The sequence below is a fragment of the Apodemus sylvaticus genome, chromosome 5 (genome assembly GCF_947179515.1).
Source record: "Apodemus sylvaticus chromosome 5, mApoSyl1.1, whole genome shotgun sequence".
Taxonomy (NCBI): domain Eukaryota; kingdom Metazoa; phylum Chordata; class Mammalia; order Rodentia; family Muridae; genus Apodemus; species Apodemus sylvaticus.
The window spans coordinates 12,229,177-12,251,658 of record NC_067476.1 but is presented as its reverse complement, the minus strand read 5'-3'; the positions used below and the strand labels follow the sequence as shown (position 1 = coordinate 12,251,658).

The 22,482-nt window shown below is 49.3% G+C and overlaps 2 protein-coding genes across 6 annotated transcripts in view; one reads left to right on the top strand and one right to left on the bottom strand.

The window, feature by feature from the left end:
- The window catches only part of Ralgps1 (Ral GEF with PH domain and SH3 binding motif 1), a 237,172-nt gene that overhangs the window by 127,479 nt on the left and 87,211 nt on the right, over positions 1–22,482 (top strand). The window lies entirely within an intron of this gene.
- The window catches only part of Angptl2 (angiopoietin like 2), a 31,881-nt gene continuing 11,978 nt past the window's right edge, over positions 2,580–22,482 (bottom strand). The window contains exons 2-5 of the mRNA XM_052182234.1: positions 21,349–22,206; positions 7,899–8,092; positions 6,396–6,666; positions 2,580–4,239 (exon numbers count right to left, since the gene is read on the bottom strand). Coding sequence (XP_052038194.1) covers positions 4,040–4,239; positions 6,396–6,666; positions 7,899–8,092; positions 21,349–22,165 — 1,482 coding nt within the window. The 5' untranslated portion in view covers positions 22,166–22,206 and the 3' untranslated portion in view covers positions 2,580–4,039. The remainder of the gene's footprint in view (positions 4,240–6,395; positions 6,667–7,898; positions 8,093–21,348; positions 22,207–22,482) is intronic.

Below are 22,482 nucleotides of genomic sequence, written 5' to 3'. Positions count from 1 at the left end.
CTCTGACTTCTCTGGCCTCTCGGGTGAAGCCACCATAGTTGGGTACCTTTTTGCACATATAAGTGTCCTCTGCCTCTTTTCAGTTCTCTTACTACAGCAAGACTGGGACAGGTCAGGAATGGAAGATGGGAGAGGGAGGGGGAGCCAGACACTGAGGACCTGTGTGCTCACACCACCAATATAACCAGAAGCCTGAAGGTTGTTTTCAGTATTGTTCAAAGCAGCAGCCTTTGGGGGAAGGGCTTCTTGGTACCACTCAGCATTGCAATTCTAGAGACTGGCTGAGACTGACACTGAGGGACAGGAAGAAGGTGGACTCTGTTGCTTTTTGTCCATATCTGCAGACAGTGAGCCCACCAAGGAGAGAGAACTTGGTGCTGTTAGAACTTGTGTGATTGTGGGTCTGCAAAGTCGCCAGTGAAGGTCAGAGCCCAGGAGGCTGTCTGGCTGTGTGTGTGCACTTACATTAAAGATCCTGAGCACAATATGGAATGCAATCTCTGATAAGTGGATATTAATTAGCCCAGAAGCCCTGAATACCCAAGGCACAAATCGTATAACAAATGACTCCCATGAAGAAGTATGGAGAAGGTCCTGATCCTGGAAAGGATTGATCTAGCATTGGAGGGGAATATAAAGACAGAGAAAAAAAGGAGGGAGGTGATTGGAGAATGGATGGAGAGAAGAAAGTTTATGGGACATATGGGGAGGGAGGATCCGGGAAAGGGGAAATCATTTGGAATGTAAACAAAGAATATAGAAAATAAAAATATATATATTTAAAAAAAAAGATCCTGAGCACAGCCCCTTCTCCAGGATCCAACCTGCTGGGCTGACCAGCAGCTGCTACTGAGCTGACCCACCCCCCTTGAGAGAACAGGCTGTGCATCTGTCTCTGCAAACCTCACACCTTGCCTTTTCACACACCACCATATGATTTGAGTAAGGCTTGGCTTGGGGACTAGAGAGAAGACCCAGTAAGAGGAATTGCGGTAAAAGCAGGAGGACCTGAGTTCAAATCCCTAGTACCCATATAAAAGTTAGCACTGCTCCAAGTACCTGTAACCCCAGTGCTGGGGGTTGGAAACAAGCAGGTGCCAGGAGCATGCTGGTTAGTTAATCTAACAAAACAGGGAGCTTCACATAGAGGAAGGCACTTCACAGCCTCCCCTGACCTCTTCACACATATACACATACATATACATATACATAATATGTGTGCATACATGTGCACACATACAGACTGGGATATACATGCTGGGGTGAGGCTTGGGAGACACAGTTGGTGTCAGTGTCCTTTGGATCTCAGATGCTTTGGGGGGTGTGGTGAGGCTTAGGAGACACAGTTGGTGTCAGTGTCCTTTGGATCTCAGATGCTTTGGGGTGTGTGAGAGGGGGGGGCTGCTTCACACTTCTCAGCCTCACTTTCCAGACCAGGACTGTTTGGGAATTTGGAGCCAAGACCAGGAATCTGGAGGGACAAGCCTTGTTTTCCTAGGCCCTGTTTCCTCAGCCCAGCTCTGTCTATGTGGGAGGTGTAGCTGGCGTCCACACCAAGGTTGGGACATTGTCCTCAGGCAGTGTCCAGCTTCCACAGTCGCCCTAACAACTACAAGAGAGGAGAATTGGTGTTGAGTGTCGCCTGGTCTCTCCTGGGTGGTTTCTTTTGGGTTATTTCTTGTCCACCTCAAGGCCCACTCTAGCTCTCAGGAAACACTTACCCACTAACCACCCCACCTCTGGGGAGTATCCCACGTTGGGGAAGGACTGCCGTGTAGGCCATGGCACTTGAGCCACTTTCTAGTTCTGTCTATAAACCAGAAGAAGATATTTCTCCATGTCTTATCAACATGAATTTCTCTCCATCTTTGTAAACTCAAGAGGCAGCATATGATGTCTTATCCCTTGTTTATACTGGTGTGGCATTTTTATCTGTCAGCCACCTGTGATATCTAAGTCAGTCATAACCTTTATCAAGTTTTCTGTCATGTGCTTACACCTTCTGAATCTGAGTTTGCCTATGGTGTGAATATTAATTCTGTATTTGAAGTTAAAATACACAATAATGCATAGCTCAGAGGCCTCTCTTGTGTGATATCAGTCTTGGTCATTTTTGCTCCCAATTTCTTTATGGTTTTAGGGCTTCCCATCATGCCTAGAATTTCCCTCCCTAGTCTGTTTTACAAGGAGACAACTCTGGCAGGCAGCGTGGGAGCCTGTTGCCTGCACTATTCTTTAAGAAGGTTTGGCCTAGATGATAGAGTAGCTTTGGCCAGGGGAAGCTGGGAAAGGGAAGGCCTGAGCCATAGTTGGGTACACAGGAACAGCTTTGAGAAGCCCCTGGTGTTAACTGCCTGGCCTGTGGAGTTGCTTGGGCATTTGAGACTTAGCCAGAAATGAAAGCTTTGCTGCAGAGAGCCACACTGGCCAGAGGTCCCCTGGTGCGGGGACCTGATGGAGCAGGTAGGAAGGTGTGTGGTCTAGATGGCCTTCAATGTGCTAGATGCTGCATCTCTTGCTTTTACTAACAGAAGCCCAGGAAGGCATTCTAGAAGAGCAACACACAGTGTGGGCATATCCACGCAACACTGATGGTTTTTATTGCAGATTTGTGTCATTACAAGGATAGTCTGTCTGGCAGTATACTTTAAAAAAACAAACGAAACAAAACCTCCCTTTTATATATACACAGAACATGCTACATGGTACACTGGGAGAAATGCTGAGGTAATAGGGCAGTGCACCCGGATGTGGACAGTACCAAATGCCCCACACCTCACACACCCGGCACACACACCCACTGGGAGGGTCTCACCTTGAATTATATGTTGCCCCTAGCCTGGCATGGCAGTCATGTGGAAACTCTAAGCAGGACTCAGGAAGCCACCCTGCTGCAGTGTGTCAGGGGCCCCTGAGGGCATCGCAGCTCAGTGGAAAGTAGTCAGTTCTCCTTCTGCGGCCTCATCTTTTGAGGAGATGTAGCTTGGTGACAGGGTGAAGATTGTTCCCTATGAGCACAGGGCCTCAAATCTGCAGCTGTCTGGGGGTCCCACCCTATTGGCAGTGACTTCCTTCTAATAGTGTGTCTCTGGCAAAGCAGGGTACTGTTTGTGTAGAGGTTAAAATTCTGTGGAGGCTAAAGTATGAATGGAAGGTGCAAAACTGAATACGGGTTTATGCTGCTGCCACTGTGGCTTTGGCCTGGCCTTCCCTCTCTCAGCCAGAACCTGAGCCCAGACTGTTTCCTGCCCAGAGGCCAATGAATTGTGCCAGAAATAAAGCTCTGTGTGGCAGAAAGGGAGAGGCCAGGGGAGGAGGGAGAAGAGGACCCTTGACTTCCAGTGAGCAGCCAGAGACTAAGGCACAGGAGGTGCAGCCTGAGGGGTAACTGGATGGAGCGAAGGAAGCTGAGCTGTCCTGAGAAGAAAGGACAACAGTGGAAGGGGATGGTTGGCCACATGCCAAAGGGGCTCAAAGAAGGCAGGGAAACCCCTATAGGAGAGGTGAGCTTGCAGATACTCTAGGAAAAATCCAGGCAGTGCCAAGGACTGTTTTTTTTAACTCAGGGCTACAATGTCTGTTCTGTCCTTAGACAATGAGACATACATTATCTTAAGCGCAAAGCTGTGGTGCTAGAGTAGCACCTGAGAACTGAGCAGGAAAAGTTAAGTATGTGTAGAAACCCATATGTGTATCTAGACATCCCACGTGTGATGTGTGTCTAAGAGCATACACGTGGTGGCTCGTGCATGTCTGTCTTATCTGGCGGTATAGGCAGTTGTGTCTTTATTAAAGGAACTTAACTGATTGGAAGACTCTGCAGTTCTGTCCTGTCCTGGAATACAAGGGACTGTTGGCTGTAAAAGAAGGCAGGAGGGACAGAGAACATTGTTCATTTCCATCATCTGACAGAGCCACATTAGAAAACAGAGTCCAGCACTCTGTCCTCCAGCCTGAGATGGGCCATTGAAGAGCTGTGCTGAGGTCGCACAGCTGGGATGGCTTTTGGTGATGGTGTTAGTGGCCGGGCAGGGAGAGCTTAGTGGAAGGTGTTGGGGTTGGGCCGAATCATCATCACCACCTTCTTGAGCGAGTAAGATCCTCCTCGGAACTCAGCCCAGTAGACCCCATCCTGGTATCGGCTCCGGTAATGGCCCCCACGGTACCAGACCCCGTTGAGGTTGGAATGAGCACAGGCATTATACCACCATCCTCCCTTCTGGTAGTGGGCACAGTTTCCTGCGGGAGAGAATGGTATCAGAGTGTTTAGAAGGACGTGGGCTTACCCCCTCCGTGGTGTGTGTGCTCAGGGTCTTCCCAGACCCCTCAGTAGGAGGCCCACCTTTGCAGCTTAGCTTTATAAGGAGCTGATGGTAGGTTACCATCAGAGCAGAGAGGCGACTGAGCCTTTGCCAGTGTTCTCTCTGTGTTCTTGATAGTAAAAGGACAATGCTGCCCACCACATAGGATTGCTGTGAGGATAAATAAGGGCCACGCCCTTGGCCTGGGCTCCACTCAGAGGAGAAAATGGAAGTGGTCTGCTGTGGGCTGGGGAAAGGGAGAGCTGCTCTCTCTGACAATTTTTAAGAGTTGAAAGGGCTGGGAAAGACTTCCAGAATGACGAGGGAAGTGTTTAAGATGAAATGCCTTCCTTGGCCTCCCCAGCCTGAATTCCATCCAGATAACTTTTTGTGTTATTTTGTAAAAGAGGGATATTTCCATGAAACCCTTGGCATTATCACATCGTCCTGCATACTGCTGCCAAGGACAAGTAGTTCAATAAGAAGTGTGGGCAAGGTGCAGGCAGGCATACAGGGGCATGGTACCCCACAGAGGGAGGACAAGAGGAGCCAAGTCACCTGGACTTAGCTGGACTTAGGGGTCTGGTCATAAGAGGCACCCCTTCCCCAAGAAAGAGCTGTCTCCAGTAGAAGTCATGGGAGGGGGGAAGGGGGAGGCAGCTTCCAGCTCAAGCTGTGGGCCTTAATCCCAGCCATCCCATAGTTCCCAAAATTGTTCTTGGGGCTTCTGCTAGGCCAAGTCCTCACACCACTAGGACCAAGTGGCAGTAGTGCATTGGGCAGACAAGGAGAGCCCACCAGCAGTCTCCCTATCCATACCCTGGCCCCAACTTTGTATATCGTTGAACCCCACCTATCGTCTCCTTACCCTATGATAGCTTTCAAGGATGTGCTGTAGGGCCACAGCCCAGCATCAGACACATATCCTTCTGCCTCTTCTGAAAGCTTTTGTAGTTTTGGCTCAGATCCCCTACCCCCTACACACTACAGACCAATGGCTGCTTTTCTGTGGCCCTTGAGTTAGCTCAGTGACAAAATGGACAGCTAGGTCTCTGTGATATGAGGACAGGCAGGTCCTATTCTGCCTGACCCTGGAAGTTATGCAAGCTATCCACTAGAGTGTGACTTGGGGACCTGGGGTGAGTTTCCTCTGACTTAATACGCAGGTATCAGGGATTACTTGAAGCAGAAGCTGTTTCTGAGACAGCCTCCAGAGCTCTCTCCTAAGGCAAAGGGCCCATTTTCAAACCAGAACATAGTGGGTGGCTAGGCGGGATAGGCTAGGCCTGCCTAGGAAACAAAGACTCAGTCCAGAGGTAGTGTCAGCCTCTGGAGCCCTGGGCCTTGATAATTAGCCAACCTATAGTGCCTCTGGGCCTCATGAAATGTTCCTGGGTGATAGACACCATGCGCTGGGATGGAGGATGTGGTTGTGGGGTGTTTATACTTAGGGTTAAGCCTACTTGTGCATCTTGGCGTTTTCTGTATTCTTCTTTGTTTCTTGCTTAATCAAGACCTGGTTTTGAGGATCTAATAGAGACAAATGACTTCTCCCCTACCTGGTTTTCTCTTAGTGGCTTTCTTACAGTACTGCATTCACATTACAGGTAGCCAGTAAGAGAGTCCCATGCAAACATTTTGCTGCATGATGCGTCCTAACCAGACACGGAGGCAAATGCTCCGTAGGGTTCGCTGACCTTCTCGGAGGCATCGTCCTTACTTCCAGATTCAAGAGTATGCAGCATGTTTTAGACGCATGGCTATGGAGGTAGGGCCAGCCTTGGAGTGTGGAACACATGACACAGACTCCATGGACTGTGAACATGTGTTCTCAGAATGGAGAAGCCTGAATGCCTGAGTGCCTTGGCCCAGGGCAGCCCTCATCTGTGAGATCTGTGTACCTCTGCTTCCATTTTTGTGTCACTTGTCTGAGGGTAGTGGGTAGAAGAAAGGGGCTTTGAGAAGAAAGGGACTTGGTAAAGCTGCCTGACACAATGTCATCTTCTTGCTCCAGGCCTTGGGGTCAGGGCCTCTAATGTGGGTGGATCTCTCAACCCTGCCTGTTCAACACCTAGGTTTGGTTCTGTTTCCTACCTGTGTAGACATCATGGTCCCTGTCCAGGGTGGTGAACTGTTTGCCGTTGTGCCAGGTAAAGGAGTCGCCTGCGTTGCCATGATAACGTCCCAGTCGCAGCTTATAGTACTCGCTTTCTGGCTCCAGTCGGAAGCTAGCATACTCTGCAAAGACCTTGCGGCCAGACCAGTCCTCCATGGTTACAAGCAATTTGTAGTTTCCTTGGTTCGTCAGCCAGTAGATATTCTCCAGGCCCAGCCAGTATTCGCCATCGATGTTCCCAAACCCTTGCTGGGGAAGACCCAGGAGAGCATGAGTGAGGTGTCTGTGTCCAGGAATAGTCAGAGCATAAGGCAGGCCGGGCTCCAGTCCCTGCTACCTGTGTCTGGGTGACTTACTGAACCTTTGCAGTTGTCAGTCATGTGCCGTTCACACATCTGACGAGCACACCTTTTTCCCACCATCATGTGAGCCTATTTCTTGTTGCCTGAGGATTCTGTAACTTCTCATAGGCAGGAAGATGTGGCCACTTGAGAGCCTGGCACCCAGAAGGTGTGCAGCTGGCATTGATTAGACAAGAGCCATTGCCTCCCCGTGCCTCTGTTGCCTTCTCTGGAGATGGGTTATGTGCGGGTTGTACATAAGCGCTAGCATAGCTCTAGCATAGCACAGCTCAGAATTGTACTAGGCATGTGACATCCACCTGGCCCTCTAGGCTTGAAACCTAGTAATTTTGTTACTCATTTGATATGTGATTTGGGATATCAATGGAGCAGTGGCTCCCAAAGTCTTTGAAGTGGTTTTCTGAGTCAGGTACTCCCAGCCTCTATAGGATGTGTGACCTCTTGCTGTGCTGTACCACCTCCTTGAGAGAATGGAGGAGTGTAGGGAGGACCTCAAGGCTACGTTTCGGAGGAGGGACAGCAGGACAGTCACGAGCTGCCCGGGGCAAGCCAGGATGGAGGAGACTGGAGAAGCCATAGCAGAACTCCACACAGGTGTGGGGGCTGATGGGAGGCCTCAGCCTCCGTTGCTGCTTTACTACACGGTGGCTGTAGCCATGCACAGGGTACTCTCCCTTCTCACCTGTAAGGTGACTTTGTAGGGCATATTCAAGAGTTAGAGTACCTGACACAGGACATGCGTCCATTGACCTAAGCTGCTCATGCCATCTTTACTGTCTTGATTCAGAGCAGGGTAGGAGGTGTGGGCGATCCTATGCACTTGATGTACAAGGAGAAGCATCATCCAGTATCCTGGGAACTGGGAGGCCCAGAGAATGGACCTTGTAGTTAGGGCTTCCCAGACCCTGGAGCCTTTGCTGCCTTTCCCTCCTGGAACTCCAGGGCAGATCCACCTTATAGAGGCCCTGGCTGGGAGTTAGATGCTATCTCTACTCTGTCCTCTCCTGAACAGCACGCAAGGAGAGGCTTTCTTTACCACTCAGATGGATTTGCAGAAATGGTCCTGTCCTTGTCCTGTGTAGACCTTGCAGGCAATGCATACAGGCCCAGTGGTCTCACCTTATAGGTCTCCCAGTTCCTGAAGAAGTTGACAGAACCATCTAGGCGTCTCTGGATGACAGTCCAACCCCCAGGGTCATGTCTCTGGTCGCACCACACCTGCATAAGGCGGTTGGTATTCTCAGGCTTCACCAGGTAGATGGAGCTGGTGCTGTGACCATCCTCCAGGGCCTGCAGGCAATCTCTCCATGGACCTGTAGATACAATATGTGTACGTTACAACTGTCTGCTGCCAGGCTGCACCCTGTCTATACTCTAGACAGGCATACACTCCAACAGAGAGCTAAGAAACACATTTCGAAGGGGCAGATCTTTATTTTGTAAGCTTGAGAAGTCATCTACTATAAAAGCAAGAGCCCAGGCCAAGACTCAGGAGGCCTGGACTCCAAGCCCCACTTCTGCTCTCACTCCCTCAGATGTTCTCGTTCCTGAGAACGGTTCTTCATGGCTCCACGCCCCTGGCTTCTTTGTTTGTAGGTGAGTCATTGTTTTTCTCATTCAGAGCTGTTAGACTGCGGGTCATTTGGGTGGATATTCTTTGACTTTTTTAAAAATATGTATTTATTTTATCTATATGAGTACACTGTAGCTGTCTTCAGACACTCCAGAAGAGAGCATCACATCTCATTACAGATGGTTGTGAGCCACCATGCAGTTGCTGGCATTTGAACTCAGGACCTCTGGAAGAGCAGTCAGTGCTCTTACCGGTGAGCCATCTCTCCGGCTCCTCTTTGAGTTATTTCTAAAGAAGTCATTCCTGTTGGTGCACTGAGATGTGTGCCTACTGATTGTGGCCACACTCTTCAGTGTCGTGTGGGCTCAGTGTTAGGCTTGAATCCAGTCTCTGGCTCTCCTTAGCAGGTGACACCGACATCATTCTAGGAGCCTGTAGCTGCTATGTGTCTCTCAGCCCCTGACCATGGCTCTGTCCTCCCAGTGATGTCCTATCGAGACTACTCACACCACAAGAAGGATACTCTTGAGTTATCAGGTCTAGTCAAGTTGGGGTCTTCCTCAGTGATTGAAGGAAACTTCTGGAGGTTTTCAAGACCTACCTAGTAGACTGCAAGGTTAGAAATAATCATTCTACCTGGCTGCATGCTTTTCAGAGCATCTTTTAGACTGAGAGTGGTTAAGATGAACTGTTCTAGGACGTGGGACTTGCTTCCTCCTTTGTGTGTTCCTTCTATAACGATCCAGCTGATGCTTGTGGTACACACTTGCCATCCTAGCACTTGGATGGTGGTGGTAGGAGGGTCAGGAGTTCAAGATCAACCTCTGCCACAAAGTGAGTTCTAGGCCAGCCTTGGTAATAAGATCCAATCTCAGGAAACAAAGAAATACAATAAAGCCAGCTATTCATTGAGTCCCACTCTCTAAGGGCTACCCTAGGCCTGGAAAACCCAGGGCAGTGTAGGCTTTCTCTGACGGCCAGACTTCACCAGCATTCTTAGCTGTAATTCTGGTGATCCTCTCTTTCTCTGTCCATGACTGGGGAGGTAGCCCTCGGTGGTGGGTTCACCCAGCGTTTCCTGCAACGCCCTAGTTTTGCAGCTCCTAGAGGCTGACACTTGGGTTCAGCTAGCCTATTGTGTTGGCTAAAGCTTAGATTTGGAAACCTTCCTGGGCCCTGCAAGCAGTGTGGAGTGCCTGTTGGGAACAGGAACCATCTGCTTGTCAGTCTCTGTGCAGGTTGAGCTGGATGCTGACAGTCGGCTTGCTTCATTGTCTAGGGGCTTATTACATGCCTGCCTTTTCTCTTGCACACACAACAGGCAGGTTCCCCAGCACCCAGCCTGTTCAGAAAGTATGGCACAGAAGTATGTCCTCCCTCCCTCCCTCCCTCCCCCCTCCTTCCCTCCCTCCCTCATTCCCTCCCTCCCCTCCTTTATCCCCCCACCCCATGCGATGATGCCACTTCCTGCTTTTGCTCTCTCCCAGTTTCTGTCCTGGGGAAGGGGAGGTGACACCTTCAGGAGGAATATTTAAAAAGGAGAAAAAGGTTTCCATTTATTTTTGGCCCAAGCTCGAGGGACTGAGACAGAGAATGAGAGTCTGTCCCTGACAGCTGGAGCAGAACACTGTGGTGTGAGAGGCCTCCCAGCTTCCCAGCAGGTCATCAGGACAGGGAGGCACTTAGTGAGAGAGCTGGGATAGAAGGCAGAAGGCAAGGGAAACGATAAGCCACCAAAGCCAGCAGCCAGGTCTTCCTGCTCCCGGGGTATCTCCATGCAGAGGCTGTTCTTGAGGGGTTACAAAATAAGTTGGGTTTGGAGCCACTGGAAAAGTGACAGGTTGGTCTCAGAGCTACCAATCTGTGCTGCCTCCCATGGTTCAGCTTTGTCTCTGGCATTCTTGAAAATGGGCTTTTTTTTTTTTTAATTTTAATTTTTTTTAAGATAAGTAGTTTAGAATTATTTAAGGTCTTTAGTAGTAAAATATTATAAGTAGTGATAATTTGTAGAAAGGCCTGGGAGATGGCTCAGGAGGTAAAGAGTTTGTCGTGCAGCCTGAGGACCTGACTCAGTCCTCAGAACCATTGCAAAGCATTGTGATAGCATGCACCTGGGATTTCAGTGCTCCTACGACAAGACGGGAGATAGAGACAGGAGAGCGCCTTCCAGCTTGTGGTCCAGCTAGCCTGGCATCACAGAGGCAAGAGAAACCTGTCTCTGGCAGTGTTTTAGCATACCATCTGACTATCACATCATGCCATGACACCCACACCCATACCTACACATGTAAATATGTACAAATATCACACACAATACAAAAGTACACATATATATAAAACAAATATCACACATGTATATATACACACATATACAGTAAATTATTTATTGAAAGAAAAATTCAGGCTTATACAGATTTTGGACATGCTTCAGAAGGTAAGTAGACTCTTCAGGCCCAGATAAGAACACCTCACTCTAAGAAAGGCCTGCCTGGAGAAGCAGTTTGTCATTAGAGCCTATGCATGGCTTTTGGTGTGGCCCCAATCTGTTGCAGGTCTTGCCTAAGTATTTACACTGCTGTTCTTTCCATGCTCCTGGTAGGGACTTATAATCACCTTGTTTACAGATGAGTACATCAGAACCCACAGACCTTAGGGGATACCCCAAGGCTACATGGCCCTTGGAGGCAGGTGGTGTAAGACCTCAAATGATCTGTTTAGGAGTGTGTTCAGTCTGATGCACGTTGTTCCTCCCCAGCCAGTGTGGCCTTGAGAACAGAGGCCTGGCTCTGGGCTTGGCATCCTAATGACTACATCTGTCAGGTTGTTAAACCCCTTTATTTTTGTCTTTGTTGATAATTTGGGTTTTGTCTTTATTTTTACTCCCTACGTTTACTTACTCTGTCTTTTGCCTATTTTGGTATTTTATGATGTTTAAGTTTCCTTTGTGCAGATGTGGTAAATCTGGTCATTGTGTAAGGCCTTCTAGAATTGTAGAGTAGTTTGAAGTGATGTAGAAACATTCATGTTTTCTGCCTTGCGCACACCCTGCTGCAGTTTGTACAACACTCAGGTTATCAGCTTCGTTACACAACTCTCTCGGAAGCCTCACAGATCTCCACACTCAAACACATCCCCTTTACTTTCTTAATGTAAGTGAGAGGCAAAATTATCAGCATAAAGAGCAGTGAAAGTCAGTTTGAACTATAGATTGCATTGAAAACATAGCACCAACACCCCACTGTGATAAGAAACCTTTGTGTAACAGGGATGGGGCAGCAACCGATCTATGGGGCATATAAATAATGCAATGAGAACTCAACACTGCAACATATAAATAACTTGGGGACAAATCTGTTAGCGAGCATTACCCTTGGACAATGCCAAAAAGGGTCAAGCAGAGCATTTGATTTCTGGTAAAGAATCTGGAGCTGGAGTAGTATACGATTGGAGAAAGACTGCTTATACTGTGTTGGAGGCCCTGGGGTCAAATCTTGGTGGCTTGTCTTACTCACAGTGTGACTCTAGGCAGGTCCCTGCCTCAGTTTTACTGCTGTGACACAGGAAAAGAATACTAGCCATCCTGTGGATCTCAGGTCAGGGGTAAAGTCTCTCTGCCCTAAGCTTGATATGTTGGAAGTGGGTCAACCCCTTCGTTGAGATACACATGCTGCTTGTTTTTGAATTTCCAAAACTAAGTATATATTGTAATACACACACACACACACACACACACACACACACACACACACACACACGTGTGCGCTCGCGCATGTGAGTCTCTATGTACCTGCGAGTCTGTGTCTATTAATAAGTATTTCCTGATAGGCATACTTTAGAAGTCAGAATCAGTGGAGGCTACAGAGCTGCACTGCAGTAGAAAATGAAAATCTTTTTGTTGAATATAGCTGAATGTTCAAAGTGCAGTGGGCGAAGCATCTTCTGGCGCAGAGCGAGTGCATGGCGCTGTTTGCCTTGGCTCCCCTTCTGACAAGTAGCTCTGCCCGCAGTACAGGCCAACACTAACTCGGCGGCACCCAGGCTCACCTCTATAAAGAGCATATTTACACCATCGTCAGAATGTTCCACATGAAGAGCAGAGCAATGCGGCTACCATGGCAAGCAAATCTGTGTGGTTCCCTAGAGAGAGGCAGCAGTGCAGGAAAAGCACAGGATTGAGGCCGAGGATAGGGGAGGGATGCTGGCCGCCTGGGAGACAAAATGTGCAGGCCTTAGGCCTTGGAACCCTGGGATCAGCCCTGGGAATTTTGGAATTACTTGGCCTGGAGTAACTCAGTTAGTTTATGATTGGCTCTCAATCACCTAGAGTTGCTTGAAGGTGATGGTCCACATCCTGATTTCTCCTCTCACATTTCTGATGGTGACATCACAGGTACAAGGCACACAGCCACCATGAAAAACAGGGAGTACTTCACTGGTTGTCTTCCTTGTAAAGGGAAGCTGACGCTGGCAGCCAGGCTAGACTCAGGTGTACTATTATCTTCTGTCCTCTCTGTAACCTGAGGATGACCAGCCTCAGCTGGATTGAGTCAGGCCCTGTAGCTGGTTCTACTCAGGCAGAGGGCAGCACCTACACCAGCATACCCAAAGTGCGAGTTAGGAAGCAGAGCTTCCTGAGCTGGCCAACAGGTGACGGCTCCTCTCCTAAGCCTCTGAGCCTCGGGACCTGGTGGCCTGGGACCATAGGACCTGGGGCAATGTCCTTGGAAGTATTCCTGAGAGTGCTTTAGTCCTCCTGTCTCCCTAGACATAAGATTCCTTCCCCGTGTGAGAAGCCTGTGTGATTTTCATTGATGGTCTGTGCCCATGACATCTCCTTGCCAAAAGAAATGACTAGATATTAAAATTGGATCTGGAATATCCAAATGTACTTTATCAGTATGAGACCCACCCTGGCCAGTGGCAGGCCCCAGGGTGTCCTGAGGCGGGCTGAAGTCAGACCCTGTGAAGGACATGGGGAACAATTTTGTCTGAGAAATCTTTTTTTTTTTTTTTTGGTTTTTTGAGACAGGGTTTCTCTGTGTAGCCCTGGCTGTCCTGGAACTCACTCTGTAGACCAGGCCGGCTTCAAACTCAGAAATCCGCCTGCCTCTGCCTCCCAAGTGCTGGGATTAAAGGCGTGCGCCACCACCGCCCATCTTTTTTTTTTTTTTTTTTTTTTTACAATTTGGCCTCTTATTTTATTGAAATGGTTTACATGGCTTTTCTCTGACAGAACAAGTTTAGCTTAGCCTCATTATCCAGGCATCCTTCAACCCAGCTTTCACTAAAGATCTAATGATGACTGCAGTGGTAGCCAGTGTAGGAGGAAGCAGGCTTAAGACCCTGATCTCAGGCACCTTGGCACTACCAGGCAGCTGTTCAGCACGTACCTTTTGCTGTGTTTTGGTTTTTGAGACAGAGTTTGCAGGGTTTCTCTGTGTAGCCCTGGCTGTCCCTAGAACTTGCTTTATAGACTACTTGTCTGATAATTCTTGAATCTCACTTTTCAAGAAGTTTGGCAAAATTATCGTCCATGTCAGTGGCTACCTTTTGGCAAAGCAGAGTAGGAGCAGAACGCTTGCGGGTTGCCGGGTGTTGGCAGTGTGTGCTTGCCATGGGGATGCGCAGGAGCTTACTCTGTCCTCAGCCTTGAGGGCCCCGGGCAGAGAGCTTGGAGGGGCTCATCAAAATGGCTGAAACCTAAAAAAAACTCACTGCTTCTCAGATGTGAAAAGAAACCTCTTAAATAAAAATTTATTAGCCTATGATTAAATTTCTACAAAGTGTATCAACCATCCATTCACCGATTGGTAGCTTTCACCTCCATAAAAGATGTTATTACTTTGGGAAACAATTTGTAGGTTAGATATTTCTCACTTCCCAAGAATTCCTCAGCATGCCTGATGTTTGCTGAGAAATCAGAGCCAACCATAAATTGAGTTACTGCTGGCCAAATAATTTCAAAAGCAGAATTATTCAACCCCTTTCAAAATTGTTACAGTAAAAATTCTATTGGCTGTGTGAGGTGAGTGTCCTTGAGTGCATCTGATACAGCTCCAGGTCTCCCGAGAGCTCTTAGGGCCCATAAAGGGCTTGCAGGGACCCCAGCCTGCCTGTTTGACCTCAAAATAAATAATACTGCTCTACTGAAATGCTCCGTGTCAGCTGCAGGCTGAGAAGCATGTGCCCACTCAGGTTTCCAGCAGGCAGCTGGGTTGGAGAGCTGGGAGTGGTAAACGGAAGGGCGGGGCTCTGTGGCAGAGCTCCTGCTTGTCATTCTCTGGGCCCTAGGTTCAACCACCAACACCGTAGGCGAAAAAGAGAAAGAGAACAATGTTTAGGCTAGCAGGATCCTGGAAGCCTTGCTGTGTAGAGCTAAGTAGCCCTCTGTGCTTCAGGGGTTGGGGTCGAGCCTGCCTTCCCTAGTTGCTGTTGGTAGCCTCCACGGCTACCTGAGTGAGATAGGCATTGAATGTATAAAGGGCTCACAGTTGAGTGTAGACACATGACGGAAGAATTTATCAGACCTAGGACTCTCAGTCCACAAATGCTGAACAAGTAGCCGGTGGTCCTGTGGTCAGCCAGCCTGTAGACACTTAGGAAAGGGGCAGCATCTCTGTTGACTTCCCGGTGACCTTTTCATCTCTCACATGCTCACAAGGTTCTCTTTACCGTCTGCTCTGCCATTTTATCCCGGGGCTGGAGCACAAGCTACTTGTTTGTAATTTGTGGCAGTTTGGCCTTTTTCTCTGTCTTAAACGGGGCATTGATTGGCCTAGCACTGAGCCTGGCCATTATGGTTTCCTGACAGTTGCTGACCATGGCTGAGAGCATATTTGCAGGGGTTCAGCCCTGCGGGGCCTTGTCACCTCTAGAAAGCCTTTCCCATCCTCAAAAGACTTCATCCTGCCTAAGCTTCCTAAAAGCCTTTGTAGATATTTCCATTGGAGTGTAGCATGAGTGTCTGCCACCACATCTCAGAGAGCCTGTCACTGGGTAGCCAGGCATCTGCCTCCTAGGCCATTTCATCTTTTCCTCAGAGCCCCTGCCCAAGTCAATGGCAGCTTGTGCTCAGAGGTCTGGAACTGGTGCTGACAGCTGACTCTGGTACTAGACTCCTCCTTCCATTGTCTTGTTACCAACCACATGGTCAGGGTTGTTTGAGATCTGTCCGCCCCCAGTAGATGGCGGTGGGCTCCTGTGGGAACAGCACATCTCAGGGCAGTGAGTCTGTGGTAAGCAGACAGGTAAAAGTCTTCCCTGGTCCACCTGCCACCACCTGTCCATCTTCATAAGAGTGCATGTAGTAAGCTATGCCTCTTTAGCTGGAGAACCTGACAAACAGTTCTCCATGGGAGACGGCCACAGGTGGGTCATCTGTATCCAAAGCAGATCTTGAAAACGAAATCCTTTCTGTGGGAACTCTGGAGCAGAGCGCGTGCAGTGGAAGTCCCGTGTGTCGGGTAGTGCCATATGCTGCCTTTGCTGGGCTTTTAGAAACTACCCTTAAAAAATCACATAGGCCACTCAATCTCAACGTAAAAGGAAAAAAAATCACTGTCTTTGACATTTAAAATAGTGTTTGCTATCAATTTATTCTATATATTCAAAATCTTAAACTATTGTGTCTAAAGAGGGCAGGGATGACCTGAAAAGAGAGCGTGGATGACATACATGTTTGGGTTCAGCAGTCTGTCTCCTCTGAGATTCAGGTGTTGCCAAGGCACTCTGGACCCCCAGGGAGACGGAAATTGATGGGCAGTCAGGAAGGGACCCTCTCCAATGTCCCACGAGCAGGTTCCTGCAGCCCTCCTTAACAAGTGTCTGCCACTACCTTCATCCTGTGCCTTGGCCATCAGGCTCAGTGGACATGATGGTTTAGATGCCCAGCAGGACAGTATTAGCTAGCTCAGTTCTGCTTTCTCTTTTCAAAAATGAGTTTGGCGGCCTGCCATGACTACACTGTACACTCAACCAAGTAAGCTCACCACGGTGATCCATAGTGTAGCTAGCAAGCTGCCACCGACGCCCACTCTCCAGGATTCTCGAGCGTACTCTTGGCTCAACCAATGCCAAACTGTTGGGATTTCCAGGCCCTGAGATGCCAGATGCCCAACTTCTAACAGTTACAAAGTTGATAGTTTATCTCCTGCAAATAGCCAGAGCCTTCAGCCACTGTCATCCTTGGAACAAAGCCTGAGGGGTGGAGGGATAGCTATGAGCCACACTCAAAGGCCCTTTGTGATCAATTCACAGACCTCTGGTGGTGGTGGTGGTGCTGTGTGTGTGTGTGTGTGTGTGTGTGTGTGTGTGTGTGTGTGTGTGTGTGCGCGCGCGCGCGCGCTGCGCGCGCGCGCGCACGCACAAGGAAGATGATCCCTAGAACTGCCTGCCTCTACTGGCTTTTGTTTAGCCATAAGCTAACAAGGAATGTTCTTTGAAAAGTCTGTCATAATGGATTTTGTAAATCTTAACTCATTTAAGAAAACATTTTAAGAAAAAGCAAGTACAGTACAGGGGAAAGGCCATACAGTGCAGAGGCGGAGACCAGGTGGCTTTCCCCTCAGTCTCCACAGCCCCAAAGGCTAAGTCAAAATCAGGGCTAGCCAGTCACCCCTCACCTGCATCATCACATCCCAGCTCTGCCACCTTGGGCCCAGTACCTTTTCTCAACAGTGATGTAAACCGAGTCAGTTCTAAGACATGCTGCTGGGCTGGGCAGCCATGGTCTGCTGTTCATAGTTCCTATCTCAAGACAAGTGAAATAAAACCATGGGGAAATCTACCTAGGAAGTCCTGTTGGTCAGCTTCTCCAAGCCACTGGCTCTAGAGACTTAGGACAAGAGGGTAGTTTGCATGCACATATTGCCTTGTCCCTGAAGCAGCATGGCCCTGGGAAGGGGTCATAACACAGAGTAAACATGTAAGGAGAGCGTGGCCTTAGGCCCTGCTGCCTTTGAACTGCTAACATAACCCCAGGGCTGTGTCCAAACCTGACCAGAGCCAACAGCTGGGTCTACCTGAAGCTTCCTAAAATCCATGATCTGGTCAAGAACACATCCTGGTTTTTGAGGGCTAAAGAGGGGTGACTTGTTGTGCCTGGTATGGCAGTCTGTGTGGCACTGTAGTAAGGTCCCCACAACCCCCCACACATACACACATGAAACTGACAAGCTAGGTCTGTCGTGGCCAGTGCTAAGTCACATATTCCTAGAACAGTTTTCCCACAGAGTGCCCAAGGTGTGCCCTGGATTGCTGGCTATATAATTGTGACTGAGTAACTTTGAACCTGAGGATCCTGGGAAATACAAATGTCTGCTCTGCACCAAGAGGCCATGTGACAGGGAGGCCACACCAGGGACCAAGGTGCCTTAGCAGTTCTGTTTCATGACATTAGGGTTCCTCCTTTCTCTCTGGAAAAATTGTATAAAGCAGAAGAGGCAATACCTAGATGTACCTGAGCCTGTTTGAGTTTTTGATGTTGTTATAGGTGTCTTTTTTGTTTTCTGTTTTAGGGTTTTTTTTTTTTTTTTTTTGAGACAGGGTTTCCTGGGTAGCCCTGGCTGTTTTGGAACTCACTCTGTAGAACATCCTGGCCTTACGGAATCTGCCTGCCTCTGCCTCTCAAGTGCTGGGATTCAAGGCATGCACCGTAATCCTTTAGCTGCCTGTTGGTTTTTAAAGACATCTTTCCAGGAAAGCCATGCTATATTACTGATGACTGGCAGTACTATGCTTCTTAGCCATTTCCACAGAAGGTTACAAGAAGGTCTTGTGACCCTCTGTGAAGACGTAGCAGCATGTAGCAGCAGCTGCCTGAGGTGAGTTCAGAATTCATCTACCCTTTCCTGTGCTTCTTAGAGAATGGCCTCTGAAGCTGTCCTCTAACAGCAGAGGGCCATGGGTGGGCCATTGGCTTAGGCAGCACTATAAGCACCACCAACCAAACCAAATATTCCATCTGACCAGCCCCACGTGAGGTGGGACCTAGGTGTGAAGCCAGGGAGGCTAGGCTGGGGCCTCCCTAGCTCTCTCACCCTAGCTCTTGGCAGGTACCTCCTGGCCCAGGCCAGCCTGTTGCCATCTGACTGTGGGCTGGGAATCAGTCATGAGGTCAGCTTCAGATAAGGGGCTGTGGTGACCTTGGCATTCTGGAGAAGGGCATTCTGATTCCTGAGCAGCCACAACAATGGCCAAAAAACTGATGGCTCTGAGCTTCCTGGGGATAGCCAGAGGCTGTGCAGCCTGACCGCAAGGTGTTTGATTGTAAAGGTGTTTCTGGCTGAGTGGTAGCAACAAGCCAAGGCTCTGAAGAACACAGAGGGGGCTTGTCTTTCAGGACCAGACCGGCCTGAGCTGGAAGAGGACTGATAAGCACTCTTTGCCCATTGGTTGAATCAAGGCTCAGTCCTGGAGACCATTTTCTTTTTCCTTTCCGATCAGTCCAAACCCAGGAAAGGTAGGGCCTTTCTACTACCATCCTCCTCTCTGCTCTGTCTGCCCTTGTGTGGACACGTAGTAGTGAGGTGGGCACACGGAGAAAGAGACATTAGAGTACACACAGGTTATCTCTCATGCATGGGTACTCACTGCCTTAGGTATAGCAGACTACATAGGCTGTTCTGGATTATATACAGCTGTGCCAGGGACATTTGAGAGGCTAGGAGCAGGGCTATGCCCTTGGGCTTTCTAGAGACCCACTTTCATCTGAGGCCAACTAGTAATTTGGTGTCCCTACTCCCAGGTTCACCTGGTAAACTTACAAAGTCTTCAAGCTGCAAGAGAGAAGTTTGATCCCTGAGTCATTTGTGCTGCCCAGCAGGACTTGGTCATGTTACCTCATTGACTCCATAGTCCTTCCTCTGCCTTCTGTTGGACACTGAGCACACTGGAGTACTCTGCATGGTAGCCACACAGTGCTCATTGTATTCTTGGTATTTTGGTATGCTGACTTCATAAATTCTCAGTGTTCTAGAAATTTGGGTCCCTCCAGAGAAATCTTGTCAGACCTGCTATGTAGAATTTGAGGAATAGATGGGACTGGAGGCAGGGCAGATTCCAGACACCTTCACACACCTGTCACCTCCCCACACTAGGTTCCTGGAGACAGAGACCATAGTTTTCACCAAGTCAGTGGACACATGGCACCGTACCTGGTTTGGTGTGTTACCAGGGATCGAACCTAGTACTTCATGTGTGCTTGGCAGACACTACCAACTGAGCTGCACTTCAGCTGATTTAAATAGCTTTCTCCTGAGCAAATAGGGAAGAAGGGGAGGGGCATGGCAAACCCAGGTGTTTATCCCCGTTTTGTTCCAGCTCAGGATATGACCTGAGATGGTTGAGTTAGAAACCAGAGATCCCAAGTTGCAAGGAGGTCTGGGTGACTGTGACACCAGCCTTCATGTGGTGCCCAAGGGCAGTGTCCACTTTGGGTATTCTGTCAGAACACAGAATGCACTCCACCCTGCCTTTGACCTCTGCCGTAGACCAGGTGTGGGTACAGATGGCACGCTCATCAGGCACTGAACACAGAGCTAAAGACAAACTGTTCACTCCAGTCTCCTTGTTTTAAGATGCAAAGACCATGATCAAAGGAGGCTCAATTTACCATGTGGGCCCAGTGCCACACACACATTCTGCATTACTTCATGTCCTAGAACTGTCAGCTGGAAACAGACTGAAATAAAGCCTGCCTATAGGCTGAGATGAGGAACCCAGGTAAAGGGTGACTTACCTTCTTCCCAGACCTTACAAATACAAGAAGGAAGATTTCGATCCAGGACTGACCACTCTGCACATCTGCTCTCCATGCACACCTAGTCCAGATCTTTCTTCCAAGGTGCTGTGGCATATGCTATGTTATGAGCCTAGCTCCCCCTTCCCCCACTGGCCTGTCTATCCTTGATCTGCCCACTGGTCACCCTCATATACACAGGTTCAGCTCAATAGTGGTTTATTTTTTAAAGTATGAAATAGGCACAAAGGATCTTTTCAATAAAAATACCTCCATGTCAACAAAGAAGTTGGTACCCCATGCAGTCTTAGGTTAACTTTTTCAGAGATGAATTCAGTTAGTACATGTGGAAAATAACACTGCCAAATAAAGGAGAAGCTAGCTCCAGGAACTGGGCCCCTGGAGAGGAATCTTCCAGCCTGCTCCCCTACACTGAGGATTCGCCAGAGTCTTCACACACCTGTCACCTCCCACACTGGGTTCCTAGAGACAGGGACCATAGTTTTCACCAAGTCAGTGGAGGGCACAGACAATACTGGCAGCCTCTGGTGACGTCCTAGCACACTGTTTTCATAACATCCTCCCGTGAAGTGGTAGCTCTGTTCCTGTGTCTGAAGCAGACCCAGCTCCACCTGAGCATCTTTGAGCTGTGAACAGGTTAGTCAGGTAACCCTCATGGAAATTCCAGTGCAGTATCTTGGTTACCCTTCCCAGGGTGTGCTCCCAAGGATCCCGTTCTTCCATAGCGGTGTCCTGAGAATCTCACAATGTGTGAGGGTTTATGGAAGCCTGATTGAAAACTAGGCAAAAACTAACCAACAGGAACTTCCTTCTGGTCCCCTAGTCCCTGTGAAACATTCACTTTGAACTTTACAGCACTCTTCCATTGGCCTGGTGTTTATCATGTGACATTTCCAGACAGTTAGTTAGCTCTGGGCTAATACAGGCATGTGAGCATACAGGTAAGACACCTAGCCACTAAGGGCAAGTGCAAAGCCTCAGACTATCCAGGACTGGGTTCTTTCCTCTCAGACCAGAGCTGACACTGATAGCTTGTAGCTTCTGGTTGCTACCTTGTACCACCTTCTTGGAGCATTGCCATCCCTTGATCCCATCAACCCAGCTCTCCTGGCTCCAGCAGCCATCCCCAGGGGATTGCTAGAGGATTGTGCAACTGTCTTGGGACTCACATGCCCACATGTACCCCCAAGCTGAGGGGCTCAGAGTGCTAAGTGAGCTGGGCTCCCCAGAGGACTTACCTGATGGCTTATCAGTGGAAGATGGAAGACTGGTAAGGGCAGGCATGGTGGGCAGGGAGGGCGGCAGCACCTTCAGATTCTGGTCACTCTGGATCTCATTGGTGGAGATCTGGTTGATGATGCGGTTGTAGGTGGATGGTTGGTAGACCCGAGGTGGAGTGGCTGGGGGTGGCTGGGGCACAGGCCTGGCTGCAGGTATGCGTTGGCAGTGCTCTTCCAGCTGGGCAATAACCTCTGATTGGTTGTGCGCCAGCATAGCCAGGTGCTGGAACTTGTGCTCCAGGTCCTTGTACTTGCTAGCCAGCTGCAGCATGTCGGCTGTCTGGTTCAGGATCCTGTTCTCCAGCTGGGAGAGCTCCAGCGCATTGTCTCGCTTGCGAATGATCTCATGTAGAAGCTGCATGTACAGCTGCGTGACCCGAGAGTTCATGTTGCGGCTCTCCTTGCGTAGCAGCTTCACCTCGCTAACGATGCCGCCATCCACCTCCACCAGCTGCTGCAGCGTCTCAATCTGCCGCTTCTGCTTCAGCAGCTCATTGTTGAGCAGCTCCAGCTCCTGCTTGTGCACACGGTTGTCCAGGTGCACCTCGGGCTCCTTGGAGTTGACACAAATGGCACCTGTGACCCGCTGCTGGGGCACAATGAAAGTGTAGGTGCACTTGTCTGGGGACTCGCCTGCCCGCTTGTACCTGTTGAGGTAAATGTACTCTCTCTGCGAACCATCCTCTGTGTCCTCAACATCAGCCTCTGGGCCTGTAGCAGCTCCGACAGTGGCCAGCAGTCCAAGCCACCAGTAGGTCATACACAGTGGCCGCATGGTCCTTGCAGTATGCTGGTTGGTCTTTATGAACTGAAAGCCTGAGAGTGGAGAAATAAGGTCAGCGACAGCCCCACCTGCCAGCGGCTTGTGCAAGGTAGGACATTCCCCCAGTACAGGTTGGGGAGGTCACGTTCCACTCCTGGAGTTAGAGAGAGCGATTGTTGCTGAACTGTCGATAAATGGGGGGCCTACAGAGGTAGAGAGGGAAAGGGATCTGCCACACCCAGAGCCCAAGAATTGGGCACTGGACATGGTGGGGCTTGGAGGAGTGCCTGGTCCTTCTCCCCTGCCCCGGGACCCTCTGACCTTCACAT